The 21470-nt window shown below is 36.9% G+C and overlaps 1 protein-coding gene across 4 annotated transcripts in view; it reads left to right on the forward strand.

Moving 5' to 3' along the window:
* pard3aa (par-3 family cell polarity regulator alpha, a) overlaps nucleotides 1-21470 on the forward strand; it is a 408430-nt gene that overhangs the window by 373214 nt on the left and 13746 nt on the right. For all 4 annotated transcript variants that reach the window (XM_026238220.1, XM_026238223.1, XM_026238222.1 and 1 more), the window contains one exon: nucleotides 16579-16702. In XM_026238220.1, the coding sequence (XP_026094005.1) occupies nucleotides 16579-16702 (124 nt within the window). The remainder of the gene's footprint in view (nucleotides 1-16578; nucleotides 16703-21470) is intronic.

Consider the following 21470-nt stretch of genomic DNA (forward strand, 5'->3'; position numbering starts at 1 on the left):
CCAAAAATGGTTGTAAGTTCGATTCCCAGGGAAACCCAGAGCTATTGAAATGTATACCATAAATGCAAAGCAAGTCACTTTGGATAAAATTGTCTGCCAAATGTAATTGTAGAATAAGATGTACAGCCACAGATTATTAAGGAAAAACATTAAATTGTACACAGTGAGACCAGGGACATCCAGTATTAAGAACATATTAAGAAAGTAACTTTAAAATGTACAACAGAAAAACTAAACGAAGGTCGGTATGTGAAAGTATTTGAACTGAACTTTGTCTATCTCTGTGGACATGCTGACTCCCAATCGTGACTCTTGTGTACACTTAGCTCATTGGCTGAACTGACCCGAGACCTGTTCCTCAGTCATATCAGCCCTGCAGGGAAGCGGCCAGGCGCTGTGAAGATCACCTCAGCCTGTGTCGGGGACCACCAGGCAGGCTGTTTAAAGGTGATAATGGCTTTTAATTTAAACCAAAGATGATTTATCTGACTTTGGCTAGCCTCCCGAACCACAGACCTGAAAGCATGAAATGAAGACTTTACCTTGGAAGTCTCATCATTCACTTTGAATTTTCTGAATGTGGACAAAGAAGGAAAGGAAGGGAAAATTATAACCAGAGAAGACTCTATATACAGTAGTTAGAGTGAATATGGTTCAATTCATCAGAGGTTTGAAGCTCTGTAGACCTGACAATTAATGTGAACACCGGTGGTCAAAAGAAAAGTTATATTTAGATCTTCTTACACATATGCATAACATACTGTTTGTGTCAACTTATGACAAAAGATATGAATGTATTGCAGACCTCTTTTGTTTTTCTTAACCTGTTTCATATATATATATATATATATATATATATATATATATATATATATATATATATATATGTATATGGTGGTCTGACTTTGACAATGAATAACAATTTTGCATTGTGATGTAAACACGGTCATTGTTTAAAGATGTCAGGATGTGATGACAGAATTGGCTCACTTTGTGTGCTAATGCCCAGAAGTCAAGCTAACAGTGAATAGTGATAATTGCTGGAAGAAGAGGAAATGTGCAATCATTTCATTTGTTTTGAAGAGAATTCAAGAAATTCAGAGTGAAAGCCCCTGTTAGCATATGAAAATAAAAAAGGTTTAGTAGAGGAGAGTAAAAAAAACAAAAACATAATTTTATCTGTTAGCATATGTGCTAACAATTTTGAGTCCAGTTCCTCTTTTCCTGCCCAATTACCCACCATTTGTATTTTGACAAATTAAAGATTTTTCATTGTTTGCACACAATATTTTGTTAGCGTGCAGTTTGCATTAGCATGATAGCTTAGCATAACACTAGCCAGTTGAGATGCTAGTTTAGCCTGCAATATGCAGAGATTTAAGTTATATGTTTGTATAAACTTCCATTAAAAAGTACAGATTTTCTGATCTTTTGTTCGCCAAGGATGCATTGAATTGATCAAAGATATTTCAATATATCAAATAAATGCTGTTCTTTTGAATTTCTTATTTGGCAAATAATCTTGAAAAATAAAATGCATCATGGTTTCTACAAAAATATGAACAGTTTTCAACATTGACGATAATCAGAAATTTTTCTTGAGCATCAAATCAGCATATTAGAAGGATTTCTGAAAATCATGTGACTCTGAAGACTAGTAATGATGCTACTAAAAAACAGCTTTGATCTTTGAGTATTTTTTATTCAATTTTATTCAAAACATAAAAAAAGTCTTACTGACCTCAAACTTTTGAATGGTAGTGAATGTTTTGTTTGATAATGCATTAGAAAACGTCTACTCCTCTCAACATATAACACAAATTCATGACATTGAAGTAGAAAACTGCATATCTTGCAAATAAACACAAAACAGAGAACGTGCTTTCTGCCTTCCAGCTTAACATCATCTTCCATCAAGTTGACCATTGATTCCTCATTAGAGTCACCCTAAAATGATCAGTGTCCAGTTACTACAGTTACACCGATAGATACCTGGAGGGCATGTGTCTCATCTGTCACCTGTCAATCACACCTGAATGAGATTTGTTGACTAAGTAGGTTTTCCATTACCAATAAAGTCCTCCTTTGGTATTTGGTGGCTAATAGTGTTTAGTAAACAGTGGTTTTAATTAAAAACCTCTCACATATGCCGTGTTCCCACATACCCCCGCAGTGTGTGTGTTTGCCGAGTGTTTTCACATGGTCATTCACTGGCCATCTGGAAGGGACTCACAGTTGTTTGGTCTTTGTTTGTGAAGCGTCAGAGTATCAGCGACTGGTTTAATCCTCCTCAGCTCGTCTGGCTTCTGTGGGAGTCACAGGCTGAATGAGTGACATTAATCTGTGTTTCTGTCTTATCACTCAGTCTGAGCTGAACCTGAGAAGTGACTGTTCTCTTTCAGACACAATTCAGCTCTTTATTTACATAAGTGCTGGAGTGAGATACTAAAACTGGCTTTACGCCAGAAAACCAAATCTTGGCGAGAGAACTGCAACCACGCAGTCCCATTTTTAAACCATTTTTATGTAAAAAAAGAATTGAGCAACGCTAGAAGCATTTGTTCATGTATTTGCATAATGTTTTGACTGTGACCTCAATTATTGACAAGCATTTGTTGGTTTCTATTTATTTCCTCCACATTACTTAAATGACTGACTTCATCCAAAAATGAAATTTCACTCCTGCTCATGTTGTTCCAAACCTCTTATTATTATATGTGAATGCTAAAGAATATATTCAGTTTTTTTTGTGCAATGATAGTCAGTTGTGTCTAAAACAACACTAGACCCCATTGAGATTCATTATATGGGCAAAACTTATTGGTTACTTTATGATATATGGTTAGACTTTGGTCTACTTTAGTCATTCTCCTAACTATAAGCCACTTTGCAACTACATTTCAACTAACTCTCAGAGTATAAGTTGCCTGTCAGGTTAGGGTTAGTACAATAAGTTGACACATACAGTACTTGCAAAGTTAGTAGTTGAATGTCTATTGGGCAAAATCAAGAATTAGCAGACATTAAGCAGATAAAGTACTAATTCTCTAATGACTGCTAGTTGACATGTAGTTGAAAGGTTACTTCTAGTTAGTAGAATGTGTATAGTTGACTATCAAACTAAAAGCTAAATTAAACACATCATGTTTGTATTTTGTTGGCTGTATTGTAAAATGCATGCATGCACTATCACTTCTCAAAAAAGAAAGTATGCAAGTTGTATCTGGATCTGAGAAGTATGGGGTACCGTTACATAACCAAAGAGAACGAGATGAAAAGAGAAGCAGACAGACAGAATACCAAAAGATCCTCTACAGAAGAAAAAGCCGTTTTCTGCACAGAAAGTAGGACTGCTCATGACTGCAAAGCACGCCTGAAGTTTTCTGCTCTCATCATTGCTGTTGAGTAACAGGGTTGAGTTGAAAAGTGTAGCACGGTAATTAAAGCGAACTTCAGAATGCAGTTGTGTTGTAACCTGAGGGAAGAGCTGGAGTTTGTCTTTATTCAGCTGTGGTGAGAGTATGGGATGAAGGATTAGTAGAGATTACATTGGGATCCTAGTTCAGATAACTTCATCCTCGGCCTCTGGGTCTTTTTTTCTCCACTTTCCTTCAGTCACGGCTTATAAAGCACCTGCAGCGAAAATGCTTCCATCTCAGACGATGACAGTCGGACGGCTCGTTCTCTCGCACCCTGTCACCCTCATTAAGCCTGTCGATGAAAAGTGTGGAAACTCTCGTCATGTTCCAGCGGCCCGCTAGGCTTCTAAAGTTACAAACCTTTAATCCACCAGCTTTGGCAGAAACAACTTTGGTATTACAGCTTAAATGGGTATTTTGAAAGTTTCTCAGGCCTTTTCGAGTTTTTTTTTTTTAGCTCTCCGTGTTGAGAAACAGATGTTGGCGTTCAGCCATCTTCTCAGTCTCATTGACTGAGCTGTTCTTGCAGCTAGCTTTGCTGACCTCTGCTTTGAGTATTTTAGGCAGGCTTTTTGAAAAGCTGCAGAAAATCTTGTTACATCACAACGATCAGACCATCGGACGTGCTTTTTGCAGAGACACAACAGCGTCATAACAGGTGTCTTCTGCTAATAGCTGGTTAATCCTTTCTTCTGGACAGTCTGAAGATGGTTAATCAGCAGTCACTCCAGGTTTACAAGTTTCCTGTGACACAATCTCATTTCCTTTTGTATCGCTTTCGATCTGAAGCCAAAATACATGCCTCCAATTACTCTAAATGTCATATCTATAAACACAACCCTTTTATGTTAATACGTCTAATAACAAAGAATATTAATGCCATGATTCTCATGAAAACTGCACAACTTGGACTAGTCTTGGAATAGAATTCTAGCATTTCCAAAATGTGGAGAACTGAAGAACCATTTTTTGGTTTCTTAAAGAAGGTTACGTGGATGTTCAAGGTTGTAAAGTTGAGTGGAGTATGCACTGTACTGCATACCTATGTATGTATAATAGATTTAGATATACATCATTCATTGCATTGGTGGAATTACAATCTCTCATAAATGAAATATTGAATTTAATTAATTGGTTTGTTTATTTATTCATCGCTACAGACATTTGAGTCTTTACTTTAGTGTCACATTATTTGTTTTGTTTATAAAATAAATAATTCAAAAATAGTAAGTATATAAAAACCGGGTCTCATTGAAGCAATAGAATGAAAATTGTTCTTGCATAAAATATTGAGGAGATATATTTAATATTGAGTATTTCAAATAGTATTATTGTACTTTAGTGTTAATACAATTTGATTATTTTTATTTATTTTTTTTTGTAAAAAATCTGTTTTTTTTTTTTGTTTGTTTTGTTTTGTGTAGCATTTGTCTTGACAACTGCTACGTCACCAAACAATATCATTACAAAAAAAAAAAAAAAAACATAATACCCAACATATTAAGCCATGTAATATAATAACCATCTAACAGTTTTGAACAAATGATCCCACTCCCAGTCTTCCCCTGCATGGAAGCAAACATCTTCAAGCATGCCCATCATAATGCATAATTTAGTATTAATCTCAGTAATCTCATAGCCTCCCGCTACTGTCTGTCCTGGTGAGATTTTTTGATTTGTTGTTTTTTAAAGCAACATTGTATCTACAAGTATTTAGTATGATGTTACAACAGTTAAGTATATAATGCCATTATTAGTGAGTATGTTTAGCTGTCCCTTTGTCTCACATCATATGCTTGATTGACAGCTGATAGTGTCTTCTGGATGTGCACGTGCACAACTGTGATGACCTTTTGGTTGTGTTCTCAAAAGACCTCTTAGTAACATATAATGTGTCTTCATTAAGACTGGGAGCCTCTCGCAGCCATAGATCATTACAATGACAGGACTTGCACTATGCCACAGTGAGCAGATAATTGTGATTTGAATACTGGGGTCATTTAGGGTGAGTTTATTAACATATGTATAGCCCAGTGGATTGGTCATCAATATGATGTCTAAGTCTCTCTTTTTCTCTCTGTTCCCTCTCTTCGCTTCAATCATACATCTTTATCCATCCCACCTGTGAGTTATTGGGTACTTCATAAATGCCATCAGACGTCATACGCCCATGAAGTGACCCTTCATAACACAATCGCTTCCTGTTGCTGAGCAACATTGCTTGGAAAAACAGCAACTGGATTTAGGAATGTGGATTGGATAGCCATAAAAAGAAATGTTGTGAAGAAGAATTGATTTGGTTTAGCTTTGAGAAAAGAGGTTTCTGTCTGTTTTGAATGCCATCTGTCTGCATATGCCAACCTACTGACCTTGCATTGATTATTACACAACATTGAAAACTTAATTGAAATGATGGACCCTGTCAGAGCTTTTTTTGTTCATTCCTAGCATGGCCATTACTAAAGGTCATGACCCATGACCTTTGAGGTGCAGGGTCCCATAAGACACTCAGGGGCTCATTCAATAGTTCTGTATAACTGGGTTGGACACACAGAATCAAAAAACACTCACTTACTTTTCTTTGGTCGTGCATGCACAGTTTTTGAATTTTTGTATTTACCATTTGCATTTTAATTTTAGTTATTTTTTATTATTTGTATTATTTAGTTATCAGGTTAAACTGAATAAAAATTTGAAATGTTGCTTTGGAAATTTTATATGTTATTTCATTTTATTTCAGTTAATTTCATTTGAACTTTAAATTGACTTTGGAGGTTTTTTTTTTTTTTATCATAATTCCTATCAACTGTTCTGATTACAATGATTTAAAATGTATATTTTATATCTCTTTATTTGTTTTGTTTGGCAATAAAAAATGTAATTATTGACGTTTAGTCAATATTTTGCCATGTCATAATAATTTGATTCTGTCCATTTTAATCTGAGATTTTTTATTTTTAACAATTCTGATTACAATCATTGAACCATCCTGATTTTGCATATTTTCTATCTTTACATTTGTTTTGGTAGGCAAAATTCTTGTAAAGTCTTTTTAATTCTCCTTAATGCTCCTTATGTCAATATTCTTATAGCATAAAGTGGCACTGAGTAGATGGTTCCAGCTTGGTGTCTTTTTTTTTCATTTATTAATGAGGGTCAGGCACTTGGGAAGGGTGGAAAAATGAATAGCAAAAGATGAGGAAAAGTGATGGAAAAAATGTGAATCATTTACTTGCACATGCTGGTATACACGACCATTGACATTTCAAAAGCTTCTGCTGCTGCTGCTGCAATTTGATGTCATTGTGAGTGTGTTAGCATTAGCTCAGATTCCTTATTTTGAATTATTAATATTATTTATTTTTTTATTTAACAAACCCTAATGCATGAACTTTTTTTTCATTTTTAACCTGTTCTGCGTTTTCTGAAGAAGCCATGAAACGTTAACCGCCAAGAATCATGTTTCAGGAATGACTGGCAATAGATTGGCCAGATAATCTCTTTCACAGATTCAATCACACAGCTAACTCCTACAACAGATGTCAAATAATACGCTGCTGCGCAATCTCTGTGAGGGTCCCGGGTTGAAACCCGATCTCCTCCTCCCCGCTAAGGGTTGGTGCCCTGGCGTCTGTGAGCTCATCTGGAGAGGGCCTTTTGAGAGTGAGGTCAACGGTGTGTGTAATAAGCTAGCGCTAGCGGATGGCTAGTGCCCATTCAGATGCTGATTTTCTAGTTGATCCATTTGCATTAAGTGCAACCTAATTGCCAACTGTGGCCTGATTATGGTGTGTGTCGGTCGGGATGAAATATGACCTCCCATTTGCACCCACCGCTGCTCAAATCTATGTCGGATGGGAAATTTTCAACACTAGGGGTTGAAATGGGTTATGCATGCTTGTATTTATAGAAAAAATGACAAAGTATCTCGTGCACTAGAACAATCACTGTCTTTGTTCATGTATGATCTGTTTTCCACATCATTTTGTTGGTCTTGTTCTTCATTGTGCCCTCTTTCACCTACGGTGCAGTCTGGATAAGTGCACTATGAAGAAAAGCCTGGTTCCCTCTCTCTGTTTACTAGGATGCATATCCAAATGTGACTCCTCAGTTAGTGGCCTATGGAATTTTGATGAGCCAGAGAGGAACAGCTGGAGTCTGCAGTGGTTTAAGTGACCATGTCGCCTCTTTTAGTCTTGCTGCTGTTGTCATCGTTGCAGTTGTGAGAGGAAACAGAACAGCTCTAAAAGTTATTTGGATGGTCACCTGCTTAAGTCCTGTTGTGAATAACTAGACCATTTTGCTCTTTCACTCTTTTCTTGTAGCATGTTTAAATTCACGGAGGTGCAGGACCTGAGTTTCTCTCTTATTTCTGGTTTCTACCCCACCTTGGTGGCTTTCAAAGACTAATGCATTACATTTTCCTTCTAAGGTGCTTATTTGGCTTCTGTTAGAAATGCTATGAATCGGCTCCTAACATGTTCAGATCCACTTGGCTCCTTGGAGTCTAAATGGACTTTATCAATAATGTCTGTCTCCATCAAGGTTTGCAGTACTTATCTGCTTGTTACTCAGGATAACTGAATCCACCAGGATTTTTCTGAATAATAAAAGCAACACCGCCCGCATATTATTGTACCATTCCTCATATTGAAAATAGTTGTTAACCGTTTAATTAAAACAATGGCTACCTTTTTAAATTCATCCCACAATGTGAAAGGTGTCCTTTCAAGGCAATCGAAGTATGCAGTTATTCACTTTGTCTGTATCATTAGCCGTGTCCCTCGTCACCTGCAGCAGTGACTGAGATTAATGAACTGGAGTGGCACATTGAGACCTCGGTGAAGGCAGACTGAAGGGTTGTGAGGTCTTAGACATGTGTATCAGGTCCTGAATACATTGAAAAGCCTAGGCAAGCTCTCTGTCGCTCTCTCGGATTCGAAGCACCAACCAATCAATGATACTGGATTAACGGCCTTAACTTCAAAGTTCATCTTTCTTTTTATGGAGCCTGCAGCTGTCAGTCAAACCTCTGCTCTAATGCTCACTTCCCAGAACTAAATTATAAGAGACAAACTTCTTTTGAGAACTTGAGATCATCATCCCCCTTTTTCTTCTTGGTTGAGGTTTTTAAAACACCTGAAGGGATGGATTCCTAAAAAGAACAGCAATGCAGTATTTAGGAATATATCTGTTCATAAAGTTTAAATGAGTCTAGTTATGCATTTATGCTTTATTTGTATTTCACATAGGGCCTAATGTTTATGGACTAAAGTCATTGCACATTATTGTCTATAAAGGAGCTTGTATTTTTGGTTTTACTGACCATAAATGTGTAAGATTGCCAAGTCCCCGCAGGAGTATTATGGATTGGATTTAATAATTGATAAAGGTCTGGTGTTGCTGTAGACAAATACCTCAGTTTACCGGAACCTCTCCAGATTAAAGTGGTGCTTCTTCAATATTTTGGCTGACTGTCAAGTTTTAGAGTGTTCCTCGTGAGACAGCATAGTGAATTGGGAAATACTAATATCACATCTTTTGTTGGTTCAGTTTTGGCAAGACTTGGTGGGTGTGGCCAACGGCTATTACAGGAAGTAATCACAATCAAATCTGCCAGAGCATGATCTGCCATCCACACCAATGAGAGAGCTTTTGTAATCATCACTACTATTTAAATAGTTTGTAAAGTTTGAACAAACTCCTAAACCCAAGCAATAAACATTGAATTTTACTCATCCCATTTGTGCTACAACCATAACACATCAAATAATGGGGATTGTTGAGGAAAGGAGTGCTATTACTTTTCTAAATTGTCAGAATTGTGATTCTCACATCTGACCACTACAGGAGGGAATGAAACTAGAGTGTCATAGAGACTTGAGGATGGGCACCTTTGACCTGGACAAGCTAGATAAAATACAACTGTAGCAATTATGCACAACACTCCAGGATTGTGTGTGTTTTGTTGTTGTTTTAATTCCAAGTACAAAATTTAAGCCTTAAAAAAAACAAGTTAAGTAATTCAGCAGCAGGTTAAGTGTTACTATGCAAAATAAGTGTTAAGACAAGGTGAAGTTTTACTCTCAGCAGTTGCCATTGTCTGCTTTGCCTGTGTGATTTGCATTTGAATATTAGCCAGACCAAAGAACTTACTCACACTGAGAAACAGGTGCAAGATTTAGTCTCTCCATGAAACTGAAAGGCTGAGAGGGTGTAGTCTCTGTCAGTGTCTCACAGTTGCGGTAGTTTTGGCCATCCTCGGTTCTATATGTGAGAAACGATGGGTTGAGACTTGAGAGTGTCTGTGTGCATTTCAGAAATGAAAGAATTCCTTGTTGTCTCATCGTGCTCGATCATCAACTCTTTATTCCTTACAGAAGCCCTCCACATCTAATCCGGAAAGGTATGTGTGGAGGTGCTCACATACAGGAAGTAACCGGGGCTCCATCTCAGACTTCTCAATGGGGGTCCAAGTGCACTCATCAGGACCCCCACCATGCACTTAAGGGTCTCTACGCCATAAATACATGAATCTCCAGCCTCTCTAATTGGGTCATCCCGCTTCTTTGTAACGTTGTTTGTATCCCTGAAAGGAGTAATGGAGGCTGCAGAGAGAAACAGGAACAAAAGCTTGCCTCTCATCCACAGCAGGGCTGCTTATTAGGGAGTGGGGCACTAGGCAGAGGACATGGGGTTGTCGAGGGCACAACCATACATCAGTCAGGGGGAACGTGGGTGAAGTCAGAGACCCCTAAGCCTGTAGCATTATTGCCCCCTTTGTCAAATATGCCCGTCACTCGGTACGAGAAGATGGTCAAACTTTGATTCACTGCCAGAGCTCAAAGCAACAGATATAAAGGATAAGCGATCAAGAGGAAATGGAAGAGCTGGGGGAAGATAAAAGAGATAAATGAGACAAAGGAAAGCAGGCAATGATGAAGAAAGAAAGCTCAGACGAATGATGAATTAACACAAATGTGAGGAGAATAAAACAACTTCAAACTCAGCAGATTAAAGAAAGTTGTGTTCACATTAAAAGTATGCAGTCCCTCCAGAAAAACGTGATTATGCGATCGCGTGATTTAATGCATAATCAGCCAAGGGCCGCATATTTATTTTTTTAAATACTCCGCACATTCGCCACATAAATTGCCGATTCAGGAAGCAAAATATGCGGAGGTAGCATGATTTCATAATAATAATAATTTTCGTTGCAAAAAAGTCACATATATCTTAGCAGAAAGTTGAAAAATGTTGCGTTTACTTCACACAAGTAAATCGCCATTATTTTCCAATGGGAACCTTATGAAGTGACGTAATTGCGTGACGTGAACATCATCTGTGAAGCCCGCGGTGAAGCCAGGCTGAAGGACGCAAATCATTCTCATCTGCCAACAAAAATAAGCGCAAAAGACCACGCGAAGCAGTTACCCGGTGTGTTACATGACAGTGGGGGCAAATTATTTTGAGAGAGGGATGAGGATGAGGATGGCGAATGATAGGCCAGTTTTATAGGCTACGCAGTTAGTTTTCATTTTCACAATGGACTGTTGTAGTTTCATTCAGAAGTTGATGCACCTCTACAGTTGTAAGATTGTACTTTTTTGATACAGAATAGTACCAAAACCTTACAGTTGTAAGTATATTAGTAGTATGTAAAATAATTTACGTTGCAGTAAGAGATTGCACTTTGCAATTCCTGTAAAACAGCATTTGTATATTTGTGTGTATATTTTATTTGTATTCACTTTTACAGAAGTTGTTGAATATTCCTTTTGTAAAGCTAGAGAACTTGTTTGACTCAATGTTTTGTAAGTTGGAGCCATGTGTTAATTAAGGTCTGAAATAAAACAGAATGAGAACTTAAATATTATGTGATTTAGTATGCTTGCTTATCATAGGAAGTCATAAGAAATGACTCATTGCAGTAAGGTAGTAGCCTAGTGAGAACAGGGTGTTGGGGGGGGGGGGGTGACCTTTTTTTCTCTTTTTCATCAAACCTCAGTTTTTGCAAGTTCCCGCAATTTCATCGCATAAGATTGCAAAAATATCCTGCATATTACATCAATTTTTTTAAGAAAACCTGCCGCAAAATCAAGGATTTTTGCCTGCAACAATCTAAAAAATAATCCGCGTTTTTCTGGAGGGACTGAGTATGTTGTTGAGTCCGACTGGGCTCTCTTGTGATTTATTGCAGATTGTCTGATGAACATTGATTTCCTTTATAGATGAATGATAAAAACTAACTTTCGTTTTATACCTGGAAATGACCACCAGCAATTCTGATTTCATCTCTCCATGCTCTCTGTCCAAATCTATGAAGGGAGCCGATAGATATGACTGTCTTTGAAGGAAATTGAGTCCGAGGGGATATATAATTAATATGACTTAAGCTTTGAGTTGATGCAATATTACTGAGGCCACCAGCAAACCATTCTTTTATCTCCCATATCTCCTGTGAAGTTCTGGAGGACATGGAAAGAAACCAGATAGTCTGACAGAATATCAATCTGATAAAAGGAATTTGGTATTCAGCAGAGATTCTGAATCACCAATGTGTATTCCTCTCTCTCTCTCTCTCTCTTTCTGTCTCTCTGTTTCTGTTAAAGTTGAATTTATCACTGTTTGAAAAAAGTAGAATGGCTGCTTCATCTCTAAATCCAGATGCTGACACGTAAACCCTGTCCCAAATGGGTCCCTAAGGCCTTTGCCACTTTATCCAACATAAAAGTCAAATGGGACTCACAGACTTGACAGACACAAAACCACAAGTTTACATCAAGTGCTCCGTCATAGGGGACAAAACCAGAGATCCTTGATGGGAAAAAAAGGTGGTGTCAAGCATTTTGAAACATGGTAAATGGTTAATTGATGGTTGTACTAGCTGGTATTCCATTTGATTAGCCATATAGACCAGTTAATAACAATAAAGGACCGACTCGGACCAGTTAGAAATCTGCTTCACCTGCTAAAAGCTTAAACCAGCTAAAAACATACTACTATCTAGACACTTAAGGGGAAAGTTTGCCTGAGAAAGTAAAATTCAGTCATTTATTCACCCTGCTGTTGTTCTAATTCTATGAGTTTCTCAACAACAAAGGACCCCACTGACTTTTATTTTATAAAAATAATAATAACAGTCCGACAGAAGAATGATTGTCATACAGGATTTTTTACTGGATTTTTCAGTGCATCATGACCAACCCAAAGACAAGAAAAAAACACAAAGAAACGTGCGCAGTCCTACATCACCTACATCCTACATCAGATGCCTCTAGGCAGAGTTTATAAGCAAAATATTTACAGCATCAGACTTAATATTGGATTCATTTATCTTTCTCATTCCCATAGCATTCCATATTCTAGACCAAATCACTCTGCCAATCTGCATGCACATGGTAATTACTTGGATCGTTTCACTTCATGTCTCCCATTGGGGTTCTGCCTCTTTGGTTTCTTTTCTTTCCTTCCCGTTAGGGTTTTAACTAGGCAAAATCTCAGTACTGCCACATTGAGTTTTCTCTGAGCAGGAGCAGGTGAGGAGCCCTGTATTGTCAGATGCCTCTGATGTCAGTGCTACCCATGCATCACACATGATTCAGAGAGTTTAATCTGCAACAATAACCTTCTGTCTTCAGAGAAATTGCTTTCTGGGGCCGCAAAGTAAAAAGGTAAAAGGTGTTATTCAGCATATTGAGAGAGTCATGAGCGGGAATGGGTGTGCGTAGACACTGAAAATAATACAACAAAGGAGAAAAGGAAGGGAAAAGGCAGAGCAAACGGGGTGCGGACGATCGCAAAATGACCTTTCAGTTGGAGAACACAAACTGATTTCGAATGAATCTCATTGTATTGGGAGAATGAAACTGCTGGCTTGTTAAATGCTGTGGCATATGGGTATTTTATCTTCCTCTGCCTTTAATTGCTTTACTGTCAAACTGTTTCATTCTCTCTTTATGGAGGAGAAATGAAAATAAACATGAAGACTGTGTGCTATCTCTCAAACAACATGGGCCCATCCTCTAGGTCGGCTTCAAGTTGCATACCGCCTGGCCTTTAATCTGATGCATAAACAAGAGGCTGGGGAAAGTGATCCCTCATCGTCTTCCCTTCATACTCTACCGCCTCCTTACCCACCTCCATTGTTTGGCTTACAGATGCATTTGTATTAATTGTCACCGCTATATTGATGCAAATGACGTTGATGCATGCCTCAAGGTATTTATACCTGATATCAAGCATACACCGAGACTAATCATGTGCGGTAGTGTTGGAGTGTTCATGGACCCGGGCCGAGATCGGTGGGGTGATTTGGAAATGAGCAACACCTGCTCCACTCACCAGTCTTGCGTCCCACGGAGGAGATTGGAAGGATACAAAAGAGGAGCGACGGCAGTGAAGGATGAGAGAGGACCAGGCCTGGACTTTATTTTGTGTTTGGTTTTTGTTTTTTGTTTGAGTGTGACAGCCCCTCGCAGGCGACGGCCACGCACGATTCCATCCACGATTTTTACGATTCCAAATGATAATTTTTGAGTGCCACTTTTGCAATTTTGGATTTCATACCAGATCATCCAAAGAGACAGATTGTTGTTGATCTTCTGCTGATGTGGTCTGTTCAAATTGTTCCAGTTCTCCAGTTCATCTAATGCAGCATGTTTCTGCATTTCATGAGTAGAGCACCTTGATGTTCTTCATCTTATGGTTTTAGTTTCTCTACAAAAACGTCATGTTTTTAACTGTTTACCAATCTTCTAATTTCCTGCTGACCATTTGACTCACAGTGGTCTCGTCCACATCTGTGGCTGTAAAGATCTAAATTGTCTTTTTTAACCACAGTGGAACATCATCAGAGGTGGGTCACTTGGTTTGTTTACTGGGTTGATCACAAGCCTCAGCTGGTTACTGAACTGAGTGACTCAGCTTATGGATGCTTTAACCTTTCCAGTGTCTCACTTAGGCATTTATGACCAAATCTCTGCTGTTTGTTTTGGAGTCTGAGGATTCAGAAGAAGGCTGTTCTTAGGCAGGAGGATTAAGCTAATGGATCCATCCCTGTTGATCTCCTAATGGATAAAGAAGGGAATAGATACAACACAGGCTTTAAAAGGAGTTTAGAATGAAGGTTTAGTGGCATGACTGGAGTCCACCTGAAAAACAAGATATAATCCAATCTTATGGCTAACTCTTTGATGTTAGCTATGCTGCTGCAGATAGACTGCATCAGAATAAGGTTTCCTTATGAAAAACAATGTCATGAAAGCAACCAGAGCATATTTATTTGTAGATATCCTGTCTATTGTTCTTTAAACCAAGGCTTTGTTTGCCAGTTCCCTCTGTACTGCTCAACGCTTGTTAGTGTTTCTCTTGCTGTGAGCATAGACACCAGGCGCATTGCCACCCGATGCTAATGTGTAATCACATGTTTACAGGAGCTAATGGCCAAATTAATTTCCCCTCACAGATGTGCGGTAATGGCCAAGTGATTTGTTTATTTTCCTCAGGCTTTGACTGCTTCGTGAAGAAGATGCAGCTGAGAGTGGACATCAGAAGTCTGCAAACTTTGTCTATGAGAAATGTCTACAATTTCTGCATTTGAATCACTACACGAACAATGAAATATTACTTGAAATATACAGCACAGCAAAGATTTCATGTCTCACAACTTTATCGTCCTTAGCTTCATTCATCCTTCAGCTGCTTGACGTTTCTTTGAGAAAAGATTTCTGCTTATACTAAAATGTCAGTAAATGTCAGTGGACAAAGATGATACACTTTGCACATTTTATGATAAGTTATCAAATGGCATTTATTAAAAATAAAAAAAAAACTCTTTATTTTTAGCCCAAAACTTTCATACTGATAGTTTCTCACTTTTAAAATTGGATTTGAAATGATTTCCTGTGCCCGTTATAGTGGATTATTATGCATGGTAATGTTGAGTACAATATTTTAATGGACACTTATAAGATTTGGTCCTTAAAAAGCAGTACATTACTTGCCTGTATTTGCTACACTGAATGCACACAGCATATGGCTCAATGATTCGCTTAATTTACAGCAGTTTCCTTTTCTTTGCCTTTCAAATGCATTTGATGGCCCTTGAGTTCTTCCATCATATGAATATAGGAATGGAGCGTTAAATGAAGTAAAGCTAATACAATTAATTCAAATGGCTGCATGGAACAACAGAACAAGGATATTCAGTCAGCACCACTCACACAATTCTCATTCAGCTCCATTTGGTTTTTATGGTAGGCCATTTAGTGGCAGTCTTAATGTAGGGTGATTGGCAATGTGTCGGAGTGGCCATTTCAGTCACTGGGCTGTTCCTGCTTGCGATCTACAATTATGAGCACATTTAGACCACATCTCATCTCAAGGAAGCTATCAACATCAGTGGAGGCTTAGCCACCTGTATCAGCTCCCCTCAGAGATGGCATCTCTGTAATTAATCCATATGCTGAATTGCTGAGCCCGTATGCTGTACTTTTTTTCTGTCTTGGTGCTCCATTTTTTTGAAAGCTTAATGTTTTGCATTTTTGTGTTCTCAATTATTATTATTTTACCCATTTTTTAAGAATTTCCTTCCTCAATTCTCTTTCACTCTCTCACTCTCTCTCTATATGAATGAGCCGTATTATCAGACAGGATGTTGTATCATAATGAGGGGTTTGTCACCAGCAGCCCGTGGGGTGGAGCAGATAAAAAGCAGGGCTTGATTATCGAGACGAGGTATATTGATTCCTATTGACGGTCACTTTCCCCAGCTCTTAATGAAAGGAATGCAAATGAGTCTCTGAGTTCTCAGAGAATAAGGCTAAGATGTGGGCCTTTGACTCTCTGTCGTAAGATGGACATGTATCATTGGCCATGGTTCACTGGGGAGTCCTTCAGGGAAACGTTTGATTCTGGCGAGCGCTGGAAAAGTAATGGACTGTGTCTGTACTTGTAATTTAGCAAAATGGATAGGGTCACATGGGCTCAAATGGTGCTCATGTTATTGATTCAGGAATTTTTTTTATTTTTTTTTGCGCTGTACTGTACCGTCTTGTTTGTTTTATTCAAGTGCTATCTCAGATTGATTTTGGGAACACTGGTAATGCCATAAATGAGTATATATGAATGTTGTTGTTTTTTTCTTTCTCCTCTATAGCAACCGACTGACACCGAGCAACCATGACCGGATACAGCGTCTACGGCAAGAGTTCCAGCAGGTTAAGCAAGAGGAGGAACCTGATGACCGCCGCCGATCCTACAGCTTTCAACAACAACAGAGGGTGAGTGTGCAAGACTACTTGATAAACTTAGCATGTGCACCCTTACCCTGACGCTTAAAGTTTCCCAGCACGCACTTCTGCAAAAGTATCACTTTAGCTTTATCTCATTATGAAAGCTGCAACCTCCGCAGGTCACATTTGTCAGCTACAATAGTGGCCAACCAAAATGTGCTTTCTGCCGCCGCTTCTGCGAAGTGCATTTGCAGCTTTTGACCGCTGAGTGGTGCTTTAATTAACCGCAAGTTATCAAACAAGTGCATCAAAGCACATTTTCGCAAACAGCCGTCAGCTTTGCCTCACCAATGTGTTACATTTGACGGCTGCAGTCGGGGAAAATGAAAGAAAAACAATGTAGTTAAAATATTTAATATTCACAGATGAAAGTTTATTACTTATGAAGTTATGTACGTTTCTTAGAACAAATTCATTCAGGATAAATGTCAAGCCTATGAACCTGTGCTTATATTTTCTCTAAGCTACACATTATTAAAACATATTTTAGATTTGACACATTTAATAGATGTGCAGTGTTATTTATATAATATGAATTATGTGTTATATTATTCTAAATAAGTTGTGGTTCACTTTACATCGGAACATTAAAAGTGGTAGCCTAAAATTAGAGCTAGGCTACATGTATTAATGTACAAAATGTCAATATTCTCACATATTAAGCCAATATTTTAATTTATATTTTTAAATTTTATATGTCAAAAACTCTTTTTTTTGTCACATCTGTAATGCCTGTGTATTTCCCAAATCTAAAATAGCTTATAAAACATGTTAATAGATGGATACTTTAATGATGTCTAGACTCTGTTTGGGATTAAGAAAAACATAAAGAGATCAATATATTGGTAATGAATTGGTTACATTCTGTGAGAATTTATAATTCACAGTCTAAATAATATTGTTTAGATGAAACAAAATAAAATTAATGCAACAGTTTGCATCATTTTATTTATTTATTTTTTGATGCAACTTCCTCTGAAATAAAGTTATAATAACTAATAAACTATATTGCACTATAAAGTAGTCAACATTTGAAGTGGAACTAAACCGTTCTTCAAAGTTGTCCTAAAACCAAAATGAGGAGGCATTTGTCCTGCTTTGCCTAAACCTGCAAGTTTGAAACCCTCATAAGACACTGTCCATATGAAAGAGCAAGAGATTCACACATTTATCCAAAAAACCTCAACCCCCTCCAGCTGAACTGAATTCGGTCTGTTTTTTGGCTGTGAGGAACAGTGTTTTGTCATGTTACTGGGTTGAAATTATGTCTGCACTCACAGCAGCCTTACTCTTTTTATTCTTTATTTACTCATTGTGCCATTGTTTAAAAAATGGTTTATTGACTAATGTTTCACAGACCTTCAGTTGTTATGCTTTAAAATTCCATGCCATTTGTAATTTCACAGTTTTTTCCACCTCCTAAATTACTACCCCGATTCTATAATGGTAAAATGTACTCAGGCCAATGGCATTTTTTTATGACATTATTTATTTTTAGAATAATTGTAGCATACATAAATGGGTGAAGTAAAACAAATATGATAACTTTTTAACTGCAGGCAGTTATAGGCCTATATTACTGTAAATTATAAATATTTGGATCATCCCTTATTCTTTGCCTTATGTTCTTAGATAATCAACACTTATTTTCTACTAGAATAAACATGATAATGTATTATTAATTCATATAAATAATTTAAGCAATTAAAACCTTTTTTTATATGCTAGATTCAACTTGAATTTCAATAACTATTAAACTGACTTTAAAATCTCAAGGAGTTTATAAGTTAAAAATGGTCAAATGTCACAGTCCATGTTGAATAGCCTAAATTAACTTTCAATTTTGTATAGTAACCGAAGACCTTGATTACATGTTAGCATAAAATTTACAATCAGTGATGCGTGGTCACCCGCGGTTACGAGTCATCCAAAAAATATTTTTAATGATATTCGGGTTGCGGTCGGGTCCTTTTGAAATAAAAAAGAAAAATGAAATAAAAAACTTTGTAATTTACATAGTTTGTAATAGATAGTCCTACACTTTATTGACTGAATAACTGGCATGAAGATGACGCACGAGCTCAGTCTGCAGGTAGAGATGGAGGCGGCAAAGAAGACTGCATGGGGAGCAATGGCGCTGTTTTTGGTAAAACATGATTTTGACAACTTCATTGTTTTGTTTTATAGAAAACTCTTTTTAAAAGATTTTAGTTTTGAATAAATTGTATCTTAATTTTGATCAATGTTTTATCAATCAGTTGCCTGTATTTAATAAATAAGAAGCAAATATATAGCCTAGCAGAGAATGTAATAAGGCGCCGGCAGGATCACTTGCATTGCATGGGAACTAAACTCAGCGTGTGCCTCAAAGATTTGAAAAATATAGGATATATATTACAAAAACTTGAAATGTCTTCTTTTAAACGAAAATATTCAAACCAAAATAAATGGGCTACTCTCTGATGATGTAATCCATATGAAATGTGCATTTCTCTCTGGAGTTCATGGAGAGTCTGCATCGTCAACTTCATCTTTGCAGCAACACAGAAACACCAGTTTATTACTAAACAATTAAATGTATCCTTACATATTTTCGAACCAGCAGGCCGTTCTGTGTTGAGCAAGACCCGACGGAATGAGCAAGCAGATCAGGATATTTAGAAATGCGCTCTCCGCTCACGAGCTCAGATCGGAACAAACCCGAGCCTCAATGTCTGCTGACCTTGCAGAAACACACAAATAGACATAGCCAGACTAGACTATTTTAGTACAAATTATGAGCTAACTGACGATTTTTAATAAATATTGACAAAATTATAATACATTAAGTTTTGTTGTTGTTGTTTTTTTGTTTAGTTTTTTTGGCTTAGTTAGTTTTGTCTACGTACATGCGCGTAATTTGCAGGGGGGTTACGGGGGTTATGACCCCCCCAAAAATCAGATCCAACTAATATAACCCCCTCAATATCATAACATCATTCAGATTAAAAGAATATGAAATATTCAGAATGAATACTTTTGTTCGTTTCCTTTATTAATTTCATTTGCCAGCAAGAAAGATAGTATCATATTTTAAATAATCTGTAATGTAAATTAGCATGTTACCTTTTACACAAGAAAATTATTCATATGCCGCCAGTTTAACCCTCCCAATGGTAGACCCAAAGTTACGCCCTTGATTGAGCATTTACTGCTTTTAAAAAATGCGGGTAAGGTACAATATTTTATTTTTATTTTTTTGCGGTCCAAGTTATGGGCAGGTTAGTTGAAAACATTGGTCAGGTGCGGGTTATTAATACATTGACCCGCGCATCACTGCTAACAATATAATTAGATTTTTTTTTTTTTTTTTAAATGAACAATTCCTGTATAAAATGGGACAGCAAACCTTTATATCAAACATTTTAAAATTGTCCACAGCTGAGCAATGCAGGAGGCAGGTTCTCCGTCAGAGCGCACGAAGTGAATGTGCATGCACAAAGTAATTTTCAGATGCAATAAAAAAAAAAAAAACGGAATAAAAGCGTACACGAAACTTTTAAATAGTTAACAACATAGCCTAGATTAGGCCCAGACTCTGTTCATAAGTTTATAATAGAAATTTGTTAACCCACAGTAACAAATTTTAACCGATTTTTGTTTCCTGCATGTTTTTTTTTTTTATTCGCTAAAAAAATACAGTTTGTGAGAGGAAAAAAATATATAAGTCATGTATAAGTTGCATTTTATTACATTCTTTTTAGTTCACTTTACAATAAATAATTTAAATTTAACAAATTTAATAGAACAGAATGAGAATTAAAAATATAAAATTCTAATGGATAAATATAATTGCAGTATATAATAATATAGACTAAAAAAAAAGAGTAATAATTTAAAGCGAAACATAAGGTTACGTTGGGCTTACCTCTCTCATTTGGGAGAAATCCAAACATTTTCATATTCGTCATGTTGCCCATTTGAAGTTTAACTATCAATCATTAGGTAAAATAGGCTTTGTAGTTCACGCGTGTTTCAGTATCAAGAAAAAAAACAAAAACATAATTAGCAAAAATATGCTAAAGTTGACCGCTGCTCACGCCGAATAGCCCAGTGAACGGCTGCTGTTTCCAATGAATATGATGTTCACGTGAAGAGCCAGAGCGATCAAACAGCTGAAACAGATAATTCTCAAGTTTTGGTCACATATTAAAGGCATAATTTGAAAATGCAAAGTGTTAGCAGTTTGAAAAATCAAGAGTTAATATGAGTTATTTCTAAATGCTGGACTGTTCTCATTTCGTGCAAATGGAACCTTTGTTTTTTTACCAAGAATGAACCGAAATTAAAACATTTAGCTTTTAATCTGTGTGTGTGTGTGTGTGTGTGTGTATGTATGTATGTATGTATGTATGTATATATATTAGGGGTGTAACGATACACCAATGGCACGGTTCGGTTCGGTTTACGATTTTGGAGCCACAATTCGGTTCGGTTCGGTTTGCTGTGGTTGCAGTGAGAGTTCCGCGATTCATATCGTGTATCGTATATATATATATATATATATATATATATATATATATATATATATATATATATATATATATATATATATATATATATATATATATATATATAGGCCTTATGTAATGACTGTTTAATAACAATAGCATGCATAAAATACTTTATGTAAATCCTTTCTTACAAGTTTTGCTGAGTAGACTGTAGACTACGACTATCCCACATTTTGAAATTAAGTTTGAAAGTTTCACAAATT

This window comes from Carassius auratus, chromosome 49 (assembly GCF_003368295.1).
Source record: "Carassius auratus strain Wakin chromosome 49, ASM336829v1, whole genome shotgun sequence".
Lineage (NCBI taxonomy): Eukaryota > Metazoa > Chordata > Actinopteri > Cypriniformes > Cyprinidae > Carassius > Carassius auratus.